The sequence below is a fragment of the Cynocephalus volans genome, chromosome 13, assembly GCF_027409185.1.
Source record: "Cynocephalus volans isolate mCynVol1 chromosome 13, mCynVol1.pri, whole genome shotgun sequence".
Classification (NCBI taxonomy): domain Eukaryota; kingdom Metazoa; phylum Chordata; class Mammalia; order Dermoptera; family Cynocephalidae; genus Cynocephalus; species Cynocephalus volans.
Window position 1 is genome coordinate 33,314,254 of NC_084472.1, and position 14,046 is coordinate 33,328,299.

General features: G+C 48.0%; 1 protein-coding gene across 13 annotated transcripts in view; it reads right to left on the bottom strand.

Annotated features, from left to right (window-relative positions):
- CELF4 (CUGBP Elav-like family member 4) overlaps positions 1-13,177 on the bottom strand; it is a 295,953-nt gene extending 282,776 nt beyond the window's left edge. For all 13 annotated transcript variants that reach the window (XM_063076585.1, XM_063076584.1, XM_063076581.1 and 10 more), the window contains exon 1: positions 12,892-13,177. In XM_063076585.1, the coding sequence (XP_062932655.1) occupies positions 12,892-13,177 (286 nt within the window). The remainder of the gene's footprint in view (positions 1-12,891) is intronic.
- Positions 13,178-14,046: the final 869 nt, after the last annotated feature.

The following is a 14,046-nucleotide window of genomic DNA, read 5'->3' on the forward strand; positions in this document are numbered from 1 at the left end:
TCCCTCACTGTCTCCCTGCTTTGCAGAAGTCTGCCTCTGCACTAAGTGGGTGAGTGTGGGGAGGGTTGAGGTGTCCCAGAGGCTGACTGCAGTAGGACGGGTGACTCCCCACTTTTGCCCCAGCAGGCCCCTCCTCCTACCTCTGTGGCCTCTGCTACGGACCAGCCCTATTAATCACTGGCCCAGCTGAGACAAGGTCAACACATTCAAAATTACTGTTTTGCCAAGAAACTTGAGAAACTAAGAGAGAAACAAACCAGGGCCTTGGTGGTAGCATAAGGAGCAGACTCAGGACTCAACTCAAACCCAAAGGGAGCAGGAGTCTGGCTCCAGCTAGGGGATGCGGCCTGTGGTTTGGCCCTCCCTGCTGGGCTTGGGCTCCTGCAGAAAGCGCCCTCTGCAGCAGGTGTGTGGCTCATCTGCCCTTCAGAGGAATGATCCCTTGCTCTAAGGTCTGAGCTGCCACTGTGACCTGGTCTGCCCGGTAGACACTTGCCACAGCCTAATAACTGCTTTTTCTGTGTGGAGACACCATCCTTTCCCATGGGCTCCTCTCCTCCAGGGTACCCAACTCAGCTGCCTGGTCCCAGGTCTCACACTTTATTCCTCATTCCTAGGGATTTCCAAACTTGAATCACAACACAATTTAGTCCAAAATAAATCTAATCATCTTAGGCAAGATGACGGTACAGAGGAAGGTCTTATTTTTCAATAAAAAGATTTAAAAAAACTGGAAAAGAACATGAAGCCTGAAAATAAGCCAGCGGCAGCACTCCTGCACTGTCTCTCTCACTGCGATGATGAACCGAACCTGAGTCGCTGTACTGGGGCCTCAGCTGGGCCCAGATGGCGGGCGTGCCAATTGATCACTAATCGGTGTGTCCTCCTCCCGGGCCTATCCATTTCATCAGGCACAGCGACCGAGCGTGCTCCTGTGTGTGTTTCGGAGATTTGGAGATTCCTTTGCAGAAGTTGAGGGAGGTAGCAACTTGGAGTTGGACCCATGTTAGGCCTTAAGTCTGGAAAAAATTCTGGTGCCTTGCTGATAACCTCCCTAACATACGGAATTAAGAATAAAAACCACCCTAAACGGCAGACTGTAATGACTAATTTTGGAAACGAAATAGAACTCACATGGCTACAGAAACTACAATACTTTCTGGATTTTCTGATTCTCCTCTCTCACTTTGTGTCCCTGTTTTGCTGGTGTCCTCGGCTCGGGACTGACTTGCCACGTGAGGGAACTGACCCAAGGGCGCGCGTCACCCACCCGTGCAGAGAGCTTCGGTGCGCAAGGAGCGGCCGATCCTCTCCCGGTGAGGAGTCAGGTGCGGGAGGGGTTTGGCCGGTGGCTCCCGGGATGGGGCGGAGCCTGGACTGCGGCAGGAACCGGGCGTTTTGGTTTCAGGGGCCCGCGGCGTGTGCGCAAGAAGTTCTTCCTCTCACCATCAGAGGGCAGGCGACAGCTGGAGGAGACAGGAGTCCTCCCCCACCACAGTTTGGGGGCCCCTTGGCTTTGTGTGGAAGGGATCTGAAGGGGTGGCCTAGCTTCTGGGCTCTCTGTTGCTCTCCCTGGAGCTACTGAGACCCAGGCCTTGTGGCCGAGGAGGGGACAGAGCGCTTCGGACGGAAGATTGAACTGTGGCGCCAGGACCCGCCTTCCCCGTACGACCTCTGAGGCCGCGCCCAGCCTGGGTCGCGGTGGGAGGAAGTCCGGAGATCTGGGAACTGTTTGGGGCCTCCTAGGGGATGGGGCTCAGGAAGGCTGGGCCGTGCGAGCGCACTGGGAAGGGAGCGGCAGTGACCCGCTAGGGTCCTTGGTCTTGCAGGCCGGGTACGAGCACCTGGGCAGGACCCTGAGTGCACACCTCTAGACCTTGGCTGCCCGTGGGTGGGTGGGGAGCAAGTCAAGGGAGGAGGATCGGATGTGGCCTGTCTCCTGGGGCCAGAGCACTTCCTTACGGGAAGAGGAGCACCCTGCCCCAGGAGGCCCCATCTCCCACCGCAGCCACAGGCACCTTTTCGGTGCCCTCCTTTACAGTCAGAGGCATCAGCGCGCCCCCCCCCTCTTTAGCAGCCCTTCTCTCAATCATCTTGACCCCACCATGTTGCCCGGCCTCTAAGGCAGGCTCCCCTTCAGCTGCATTGAGGACTCTGGAGACAGAGAAAAGGAAGGGAGGCATTGGTAAAGGGACACGAAAAACACGGTTACATGGTATAGTGATGAATATACTAATTATCCTGATTTGAGCACCACATATTGCACACAGGTATTGATATTCATCTCTGTGCCCCACGGATATGTACAATCAACGATGTTACAATAAAAAATAAATTAAAAAATAAGAAAATAAAAAATCCGTACATTAAGAAAAAAAAAAAAAAAAAAGCCTATCGAGCCTTCGGCTGTCACTGGAGACACTTCCCGGGCCTGCCTTCTTCCCTTCCTGAGGAGCCCCCAGACACTGGGATTCTCTCCTCCCCCCCACTTCCTCAGAACACCCTTCCAGGTGTTACCCAGGCCTGCCAAGGATGGTCAGGGAATCCTGAGCCGGGGCTTTGGAGGGCAAGGGAATAAGGGGTCAGGCCATGCCCCAAGGGAATTCCAAGGCCAAGGGCACATGGCCTTCCCTTTCCCCTTCTCACACACTATGACTGGAGGTTAGCCTCAGTGAAAAGTGGCTTTCTGAAGTCCAGAACAACCCCCCACCCCACCAACAATGCTGATGGGGCAGCACCCTGAGCCCCCGGCTCTCCTGGTCCCAATGACTCAATCATAGTAATTGATCTTATTGGGATGCCCAAGCTGCAGCGTGCCTTCTGGCACTTCCTGGGGCCAGTAGCCCATCACCTAAATGGGATGTTGCTTCAGGCTCACGCCACCCCCTCAGGGTCAAGGATGCTCTCCGTGCCTTATCCAGTGAGACCAAGCCAAGCCAAGTATTGATTTGACGGAAAGATATGGATATGTTGGATGGATAATGGTTAGGGGATCCTATTTCTTTCTTTTCCTGTTCAGAGAACACCTCGCCTCCGCCCTTCCCCACTGGAAAACAGAGGCCGGATGAGGGAGAGTGTTCTCCCTGGTCACCCAGGGACTTCTCCATTCCCCCTGATCTCTTTCCAGGAGTTCAAGACCATGAAGCCTCTGGGAACAAGGTTCCCCTCTCCCACCATGGCAAGCACACCCAACACCTCCTCCTCTCTGTATATTCTTAGAACCAGTCAATATGATTAATTTTACATGGGCATAATTTCCTGCTATTGCCGCGGAGTCCTCCCAGCTTCACCCATCAGCAGCGACATGATACAGTTTCTGGTTATATTGGTCAACCAAGATATTGATATTATTAATAATGGATATATATGCTGACCTTTGTCCACACAACTGAATCACTCTGGGCTGGCTGTCACATTTCTTTAAGAGGTATTGATAAGCCCATTACTGGAAGGGCATGTACAATCTTAGGGGCGTGCTTTTCACTCACCTTTAAGCATCTCCTGTGAAAATCTACCCTTGTTGGATGAGCTGGTGTGGGGATGATGGCGTGCAAGAGAATGTGTGCATGTGCATGTGTGGTGAGTGTATGTGCTTGTGCATGCGAGTGTGTTCATGTGCATGTGAGTGTGCATATGAGGGTGTGTGTGCCTGTCTTGATCGCTGGCCCTTTTATAGCTGATCAACTAGTCAATTAGAGCATTATAGGGAAGTAGCAAAATCTGAGAGTTCCTACAAATACACTGTGATGTAGTGTTTGATCTTTGGATGCCTCTTGTCTCCTAGGACTTGCGTGAGGAGGCTTGGCTTTATAGGGATATTATTAGGTTGATGCCTCATTCTCTCAATTTACCTGCCAGGCAAGAGACAGCACTTGCTGGGAGCAGTCTGGCTAAGCCAGCCATTGGGAGGTGCACTGAAGGCCATGCTGCAGGCTTGACTTTGGGGGCATGCTCCTCCCAGCCTCAGTCTCGTTGTCTGTGCAGTGGCAGCAATTAATCCAGCTCTATTTTCTTAAGGTCAGAGAGGGGAGGGTGACTCAGCTCAGCCTCTCAGCCTTCTGCACCAAAACTCCCAATCACAAGAGTACTTGATGTGCTACTAGGCCCTGTTTATTATGCAGAGGGGTGTGGCCCATTGCCTATTAGGAGGGAATGGGTTTTCGTAGTTCCGTGGTACCTGCCATCTGCCCATGTATGTGTGTATGCACAAGTGCACAGACCTCATTGCTGTGTATCTCAGTGGCTGCTGTCCTACCTGCATGGACAGTGGTGTCAGGGACTGTGCCTTTGTCAACTTGTTCTACAGCGATCCCATCCTGTCTGGACCCAGACATGTTCACCCGTTGGGGGTGCCCCTCACTTGTCCCTGTAAAGTGAAACTGGCTAGCTAGAGAGATCTTTTGGATCCTCAGACATAGTGTATGAATAAACCAGACATGGATTAATTAGGTGTGACTGCATCATTAAATTAGAATAATGAACAAACAGCCACGTATGGCATTCAAATCTGCCTAGAACGACTCCAAGGGTTGCTTTCAAGTAAGTCACCTGTCAGTCTGTAGGTTTTGGAGACTCCAGAGAGAGGTTCCTGTCAGATACTGAGAAGTGAATTCTTTAGGCACCACCTATCCTAGGCGAGGACCATCCTTCAGTGGGCACCAAGACTCCACAACCGAATCCAAACAATGCCTTGGTTCGATACAGTATCATCATCTATGCATGCTTCAGCTGCCAGCATTTCTCAGCATGAAATACGACAGTAGCACAGGTGCTCAAGAGACGGGAGGGAGAAGTTAAGAGGTATGGGCAGAGGATGTGAAATGTATCGACCCCATAATATTTATGTGGATATGTACCTAGGCACTTGTGCATGTGTGTACACACGCACACACACACACACTTCTCCTACATATACACAAACCTTTTGTGTTTCCATAAACTCTTTTTTTCTTCTATCGACACCCCATTTTAGTCAGATAGATTTGAAGGTGAACCAAGTCTCAGTTGTGTAATTTTAGGAACAGCTGCTGAACGGCAGCCCCCTGCCCTCGGCAGACAACACCTCACACAATCCCAGTCCTAGGACAGAGCAGCTGTGCATAAAGAACTGTTTTTCTTTAACAAAGAGGAGGAAGTCAACAGCTACAGGGGAAAAAATGGGAAGCTTGCTGGCCTCACTGGCGAGCTGTGGGATAGCCTAATGCATCGGGGGCTTTGTTAGTAAGATCTGTTAAGTGTGTAGAAACCTTTGAGCTGTAGCCACTCTTAACAAAGGTGATAATTAATTAAAGCAGAATGTATTGTAATAAGTAACATTGCGGTCAGTTTATTTGCTGTCCAGAGCCGGCCTTCGGAAGTCTCTGTCAATTAAACTCTTGTTGGAGGCCAGTTCATTATCAATTTTTTCCCTGAGTTTGATCAATATTTTTGGCTGTTCTGTCCTCACGGAACCAGGACTACGTCTGTCTCTATGAGGGCACCCATTTATTTACATCTTGAAGGTGGCCACATAGGATTTGTTCCTGAGCTGAGCTGCTGGGAATCACTCTGTTCGAGAGCCTCAATCAGCTCATGCTGGAGGGAAGATGCAGAGAAGGATAAGAGAAATCAAATGCAGAACGAGTGGAAGGGGAGAAACCCTGTGAATAGATAGTCCTGAAAACATCCCTTTTTACTCTTGAGGGACTCAGAAATCAGGGCAATTACTCTTGGGCTTCTCACCTGGCTTCCTTGTTGGTTCCTGTGGGCAGGACTGTGGCTCGGCTTATACTCGTCTGGGGATTGAGAGCCATTGGGAGCTTGATGGGGGAACATAGAGGAAGCTCTTAGAGCAAGTACATCAACACTGTAATTCCTCTGCTACCACTTTTACCCCTGTAATTCTCTTTCTGCCCTGGCACCTTTAGCTGCACCCCTGTGTTGCCAAATGGAACATTTATCTCCTTCGTCAGGTCCTGCTTTGGGTTTGGAGTGAGTTATCTTAAATGGCAAGAAGAAGAAGGAAAAGAGGGAGAGGAAAGATGATGGATGATAAAAGGGCTACAACTAAATTGGGGAGGGGCTCTGTTTCTCTCCTCTAGGCTATTTGGGCAGGACTGGATGCTTTCTATGTTCCTTGGAGAGGTTGTTTATTTAAAAGCCTGCAGAAAATGCAAAGGTAAAGGGGGTGAATTTGCTTCTCCTATTATAGAGAGACCAAAAGGAGGGCAGCCAGGTCCCTGACACATCCTGCTTGTATTTTGGGTAAACGCAGTACTCTGCTTGGAGGGCCTGGCTTGCTGAGTTTGTTAAGTCCTTTGTGTGTGTGTGTGTGTGTGTGTATAAAAACACTACAAGAGGAAAGTAGGCTGGGATGCCTAGGGGCAGCGAGTGCAGAGAGTGGGGTAGGGAATACCGTGGGTGGAGGGAATTATCTGCATAGAGCCAGGCTCTGTGGCCGGCTACTCAGAACCCAGATGGAAGGTCATTTCTAAAATGAGTCAATGGGTGAGCAGAAGCAGGCTAGCCTTCAAAGGGTGATGCGTGTGGGGTGATAGTGGAACATTTTCCCAAACCTGGACTTCTGGGTGGGGATATTAGGCAGATAAAAAAGAGCACACTTCCACACTGGAATTTGGATCATTGACAAATCCAAGCCATGAGTTCTGAGGTGGAGCATATATGTAATAGCAAGGATGGTGTCATCCTTCCCAGATTCTCTCCTTTTCTCCGTCATCCTTCTCCCCGATCTTGCATATAGCCTTGCGATATGAAACTGCCCCTAACAGTGTCTCCATGCCTTTTGCACTTGTCATCTCTTTTCTGTGACGCTCACACCAACATGCACACAGGCCACAGCATCTTCCTTCCTCCAACCCTCTGGTAGCCACAGACACACAAGTTTTCACACCCTTTAGCTTTTCTCTCTGCGTGTCACATGGGATTTCCTTTCCAAGTTCAGGAGCTGCTGCGTTTCAGCCACTGTCAACCAGCACTCCTAGCTTCTAGCTGGCATTTTGATGCTACAACTTTCAGTTCTCCATTTTCTTTTTTTTGCCTGTGATGTTGTACCCCATTCTCTTTTGCATTTGTCTCTCCTCTGCAGCCTGGTCACCCCAAATTCTCATCAGTTGAGATCCCTCTTCAGTTAGTTTGGAAAGTGATCATCTCCTGATGACATGGAAGGTGTGATCTCTGGACTGTTTTCCCCAAATCTACCTGAGGCAAAGTTGAGACTAGTTCTTTTCTTAACCAAGGAAGAGGTGTCTTGGATCTCTTCTCAGGCCACACTCAGGAGCCCCTCTCCTATCCTAGCAGATAAGCTATAATAATGAGGATGATGATGCCAGTGATAGTGATGGCGGTGGCCATGCTCAAGTCACTGGAGTGTAGGAGATCACTGCGCATCGGGAAGGTGCCTGGAAATCAGCTCTTTGAAAGAACTCTGAGAACTTCACAATATGACTGTGTGGGGGCATATATATGGCATGCATTTTTGTAATTGTTTCCCTTTGGGTTGTTTTCAAGCTATGACTTCATTCAAGAAAAGCTTTTCATTTTGTTTTATTTTGTTTTGTGTTTGAGAAGCCACAAACATCTAGCCAACTGGAGCAGGTGATGGAAGGAGTGAAAGTATGCCATGGGAGTTCTTTCAACCCAATCTAGAATTCCCATTAAAGCTGGGAAGGAGGGACTGTTAACATCTCCCTGTTGAATTGAAGTGAAATCTAGGCCAGCCCAGTTTCCATATGTGTGGGATGTACTTAGTCATGCTTGCACACGGATGTATATACGCACATGTGCACGTTAATCTATCTCTGTGTGTGTGCGGGTGGATTTTGAGCAATTCTGTTTAAGATATAAATGAAATTATGCACAAGCAGCAAATAACCACCAGTCTCTTAAATAAAGTAGTCATTTCTCAATAATTTTGTCTTTGCTCTTAAATAGGACATTTATTAACATCTGAAATTTGGAATCTTTTTTATGGTGGCTGTTGCTTTGTTATACTTTAGCTTTGTAATGATTAGTATTGCTCAATTTCTTTGGAAAAACTTATTTTTAAAAATATTTTTCTTATTTTTTTATTGTGGCTATTCCATTTTCCCTATTTCTGACAAAGCAAATCCTTCTTTTAAAAACTATAGGTGTGTACTCAGCCATTCTGCCAGTCTCTTTCCCTGGACAGAACTGAATTTTTATTTTTCAAAGTAATTAAAAAAAAGTTCATTTTAATTGAGCTGACGATGCCCATGCTGATACTTCAGCCTCACTGTCTCTTAGACTCATTTGAAAACGGAAATCAGATAGAGTCTCATGGTTTTAATTCACCTATATACAGGAAAAAACAAAACAAACAAAAAGAAAACAACGAGCCATCTTGGCTAAAGTCAAGCGGTGAAAATTTGATGTTCTGGGAATTGTTACATCTTAAATGCAAATACAAGACATAATTTTATGAAGATAGCCACAAATCACCAAAACATAATCATAACCCTTATGCTTTCTCTTTCCCCCACCTACACCCCAAATCAGGGGGCTTCAAGCATTTCCTACTCAGGTACAGTGAAAATGGGAGGTTGTGCACCTGGTGGTGTATATATTTTAAAATGATACATTCCCTGGAGCTGAATCCACTGAAGGTTCCATTACTCTGTCCCTACCTTCCTTCTGGGTATAGTGTAAAAGTAGGAGGGGGCTGAAGTCCCTGCAGCTGTGGCTTCTGGGTTAGGAGCCTCCCTGGGCTGCCAATAGAGTGGATTTTCCTCCATGCAACAGGGAAAATTCAAAGCATAGTTGTTACCCAGGCAAAGATCTGTTCTGCCTGGATAACAAGAGAGACTATGATGTGGACCTGGCTATTCAGATTAAAATGCATTGCAGGCTCTGGGAATAAGCACACTTAAGTAGTAAAGGCTGTTTAAACCTTTGGGGACATCCGTATGTTTAGATTACATTAATTCATAAATATTATACTAAATACCACTAAAATTGGACTTAAATGACTTCAAAAATAATGCATTATAATATGGCTATCCAGAGAGCACTAGTCTTTATGTCTCCCAGTAACTCAGTCTTTGCTGCCTCCTATCCTGCTAGATAGGACCAAAGTTATGAATGGACTGCTGACTTGTTGGTGTGTGATCCACTAAATATGTATGTGTGTGTTAGAAGGCATGGATAAGTGTGTGGATATGTGTATCTTTAGTCACTGTTTTTTCTCTGGGACATAAAAAGAAGAAAAGCATATAAATAAAGAAATGAGAGAAGGCAAGATTAGACTAGTGGGTGACCCATTCTCTTCTCTAAGGGAGAAAAATTCTATAAGAAGGGGCAAAATGGGTTCTCAGTTCACTTCTGCTGCTACCCCGGGAATTTGCCTCTCTCCTCTCTAATCAATAGTACAACGTCTTTCTCTTTGGAGCCTGGAAAAACAATCTTTCCCAAAGTGCTTCTAATGGGGGAGAAAAGAAGACTCTGAGTCAGCTGGGAGAGTTTGTATTAAACTGGGTTTTCTTCCTTGGGTGTTGTTTCTTTGAATTTTAATTCTGGGCTTTTTCCCCCTTCCTTTCTCTCTTTGCCTAGCACCTATATCCCCCTCACTCCAATTGTTTTCTGGTCTCCAGGGGGTAAATTTACCTTTACAGTAATTACTCCAGTCCACAGCTGCTATTTGCTGCTTCCCCAGCCCAACAGCCTTTCTCTGATATGGCAGGGTTTGCTCCACAACACCCACCCACTCCCTCCTACACAGACTCCCAATTTGACTGGAGTAATTGCCTTTTAAGGTGCACTCTACGCATGGCAGGTATTCCATTAACCCTTAGAACTCCTTTCTTCTTTAGTTACCTGAAATGGCAGGTGGCCAACAAATAGATACCCACCTGAAATCTCAAGCATTTCATTTAGTTTTTACTTCATTTTTTAAAGACCAACAACATACATATGCCGTCTGTACTGAAAGCCAATGTCCTGTTATGTCTCTCAATTTTATCCTACTATGATTCATTAGAAGTTAGAAATTCAATAAGGGGAGAACAAGAGCCACAAATATGCCCTGAAACCAGGCTTAACAAAGGCATGATTCTATCCCTAGTCTCATGTTGTCAATTTAGAGATTGAGAAAATCTAGAAGCCAAAACCAGCTCTCATTCTTCAAGCCCCATCATGATTTTTGACTTAACAGTAATTAATCACCAATGGCAAGTGAGTAATTTTTTAAGGTGGCTGGAGGCTTATTTTATCAGGATTAGCTAATAAATCAGGCTGCATCACTAAAGGAGGAGTTTAAACTCTTCTAGGACTGAATAAACGAGACCGTAGAAACTGTCTCATTTATTCAGCTCTCTGGGAGCTTCCAGGAGCTGTTAGGGACATTGTGGCCCCAACTCAAGTATAAAAATCAGAGGGATGTAGAGGCAGGAAGTTTCAAAGGGAAAAATATATGCTCAGCCTCTGAAGGGTGAGCTGCGACAATGAGACACCCAGTAAGCTGGAGCCAACGGGCCTGCCTGCCACTGACTGAGACAGTTTGTGGGAGGAATTATTTAGAAAATGAAGTTTTGCTTGTCCTAGGAATTCTGGGCAGACATATCTATCTATCTATCTATCTATCTATCTATCTATCTATCTATCTATCTATCTATCTATCTATCTATCTGTCATAACCTTCTCTACCTCCTTGATGCAAATGATGAAAATTCTACTTCTTTGCTATAATACCAGAGTGCAAATTACATCAAAAACAAAGTGATGATACCAGCAAGGGATTGTTAAGAAGAAACCAAGAAATATTGTTAAAGTTTATTTTCATTTGAAATAAAAAAGCAAATAAAGCACTCCAATCTAGATCCCATTGGAAGCTCAGCTCCTCACAACTGTCTTGCATCTAGTGGGTTTTGTTTTGTTTTGTTTTTTTCTTTTTTTAAACTTTGAAATCTTAAATCACCACAAGAACTGATCATTAAGATGGGCAAAAGACTTCCTTACCTATCCTTTAAAAATTTTATTGTTACTATTTTCTAAACTGGAGACATTAGGATGACAAAGGTTTGATATAAACCTTGATTAGCTTGTAGTGATTTTGATTGGAAAGGGAAAAACTACAAAGATATGGTTGACTTGAGAAGGAAGGGGGGAAAAGAAAGTGTTTCCTTTCTTTCCCTTGAATATTATTTCAAAGACTGCTTCCCCATTCCACCTTCCCAGTCTCTCTTCTGAACAGACAGACATTTTCTCCATATTGGAAAAGGGTTGGTTTCTCTCTCCATTACAGCCCCCACCCTTACCCCACCCCAACAAACCCAGTATATTTCCATTCTGCTATGTTTTTGTGCTACTCAACATGCCATTAACTTTAAGATTTACTCCTCAGCAGGCAAGCTGGAAGATGCTAAAGCCAATAAAAACTGCTCTCTGGGACTCCAACTATGAAGAGTTTGGAGCTCTGTTTAGTATTCGAATGAAGGGAGGGCAGGAGAAGGAGGGAGGTTGTGATAGTGAAAACCACTGCTGCTTAGAGAGCCAGACAGCTCTGAGCTCTGCACCTAATGTGCTGGAGGATCAGCTCTGTTCATAGGCCATTTGTGGCCAAGGATGAGGCTGCTCTCTAGGTGGGGGTGGGCGTGCGTGTGTGTTTTCATCTTTAAAACCAACAGATCTAACACAGCATCTTTAGCGGCTCTCCACACTACTGTTTATTAAAGACGGAACATCCATACACATCCCCTACAACTTCCTTAGCCCCGTGCTCCTTCCCTGCCTAGCGATCAATCTCTCTCAGAAAGCATTTAACTTGCCCACACAGCTCCAGCACCGATTAATCCCACTGCACATCCTATACATTACTGTTAGGGAGCGAAGCACTGGTCTAATTTCGTCACCCACCAGCCACCCACACACATTCTACAACTGAACACGTTTGGGGCTCTGCCTTAAAGATAATAAAACAAGAGAAAACAGGAAGGCTGCAGACAATTCCCGTGACCACTTTCCTAAAAAGTTGCTGGGTTTTAATTCTTTGATTATCTGTCTCCCCTTCCCCCAAGCACTCACTGGCAATGATTGCTTCAGGGGAGAAATAATGTACTATAAAGCTCTCTGCATGGTGAGTTTGGGATAAATTAGGGTACACCCTTCAAAATGCATATCTTGCACACACATATTTTTCCAAAGCCCCGCTTTCCTAGGAAGGGGACTATCCAGGCTTCTCAGACCTCCCACTCCACCCAGGGGATGGCTGGTTCCTTGCTAATTCTTGTCTTAGGTTTTATCACTCGTTCCTTCAAACATCCAACCCCCCCATCCCCCACCCCACGACTCACACCACGATCAGATTACTGAGGCATCCAGATCGACAGGGAGAGTTTACTGTTAAATTGATACCAACACAAAAACATCTCTTTGAATTTGTCACCTCTCTTCCTTTTAGACGGCTGCACTCCTGCTACTCTGGCCCCGAGTGGAGGATGAGGAGACCATCTCCCTTAGTATTTCAGCACCACGGCGATGGACAGCACCCAGGTCCCTGGCCCGCCGAGCTCCCGCCAGTCCGCTCAGCGTCCTGGGCTCTGCCAGTGCAACTGTCCCCATCCCAATCTTTCAAGTCGCTGTGCCCCCAAATCCAAGTCCCATATCCCCCTCGATTCTCTCTCGCTTCATCTTCTGCGCCCACTACTCTCCCCATGGCACCGCTCTTTTCAGCTCCTCGCCCCAAACCCAGCCTTGCCCCAGCGAACAGCTCCCCATGCACCCCAGCTCTGGTCTCCGCTACCCGAGCGCCTCCCTCCTCGGCGCCCGCCCGAGGCTCCCTCTCGCTCCGTCTCCCGCTCTTCGGTCGCCGGCCGGCCAGCCAGTCTGCCCGCCCTCCCGCTCTTTCTCCCCGGCAAAGTTGGGAGGGAAAGGTGCACTCACCTTTGTGCATGCCTGTGAACCTGTCCTTCAGAACCGTAAGCTCGTAGATTTTGCCGAACTCCTCGAAGAGGGGCTTGAGGTCCTTCTCATCCAGGTTGCGGGGGATCTGCCCAATGAACAGCTTGATGGCATCGTGGTCCTTCATGGGAATGGTCGACGGGTTCCCCGGGCTGTGGTTTAATCCGTTCATGTGCCCGGTGCTGCCCGGGCTGCTGCCGAGCCCGTTGGTACTGAGGCTCGCGTTGTCAGCCTGTCCGTTTGCTAACGTGGCCATCTTTATATACATAGAGAAAATCTTCTTTCCTTTTATTCTTTCTCGCTTGCACTCTCTCGCTCCTCTCCCTCGCTCGCTCGCGCTCACACACGCACACGCACACACACACTCGGGTTCTCTCCCCCTCGATTTCCCTACACCTCGCTCTCCTCTCGCTCGCTGCTCGCTCGCGCTCTCTCTCTCTCTCTCTCTCTCTCTCTTCTCTTGCTCGCTCGCGCTCGCGCGCTCTCTCTCCTCTCCCCCCTCTCTCACTCCCTCCCTCTTTCCTCTCTCTCTCTCTCTCTCTCTCTCTCAGTCTGATCTGATTTTTTTTTTTTTTTTTTTTTTTTTTACATTGAACGGACAGGATCTCTGTCCTTTCCGTTTAAACAGGCTGGACCGGTTCAAGTTCCCAGCCAGACCAGGGGTGGGGGTGGCGAGCGTGCGCGCGAGGAGGAGGGGGCCGCGGGGGGCCGGCGGGGGGCGCGACGGGGGGTGCGGGGGGCAGCGCCGCGGCGGGCGGCGGCCGGGGGCAGGGCGGCGTGGGGCGGCGCCGTCTCCGCCGCGCCTCCCCTGTCGGCGGCCCCGCGGAGCAGCCGTGGTACAGTCCGAGACGGCCCCCGGCTATAAATAGCGCCAGGCGCATGGCTCTTTGGGAGGCGCTGAGATTCCCGGCCCGGCGGCCGCGGAGAGCGGGTGCCTGTTAGGGACCAGGCTGCCAGCCTCTTCTCTTTGCCTTTTGGGGCTTCTTTTTGTAGTAGCAGCAGGTGCAACTTTTTGTATTTTAGAAACATTGATTTCCATTTTCGTGTGGGTATGTGGGGGCGGGGGTGGAGGGCGTTATCCACGAAGCTGTGCTCTATTAGGGCGCCAAGCGGGCGAAGCAAAGCAGGGATGGCGGG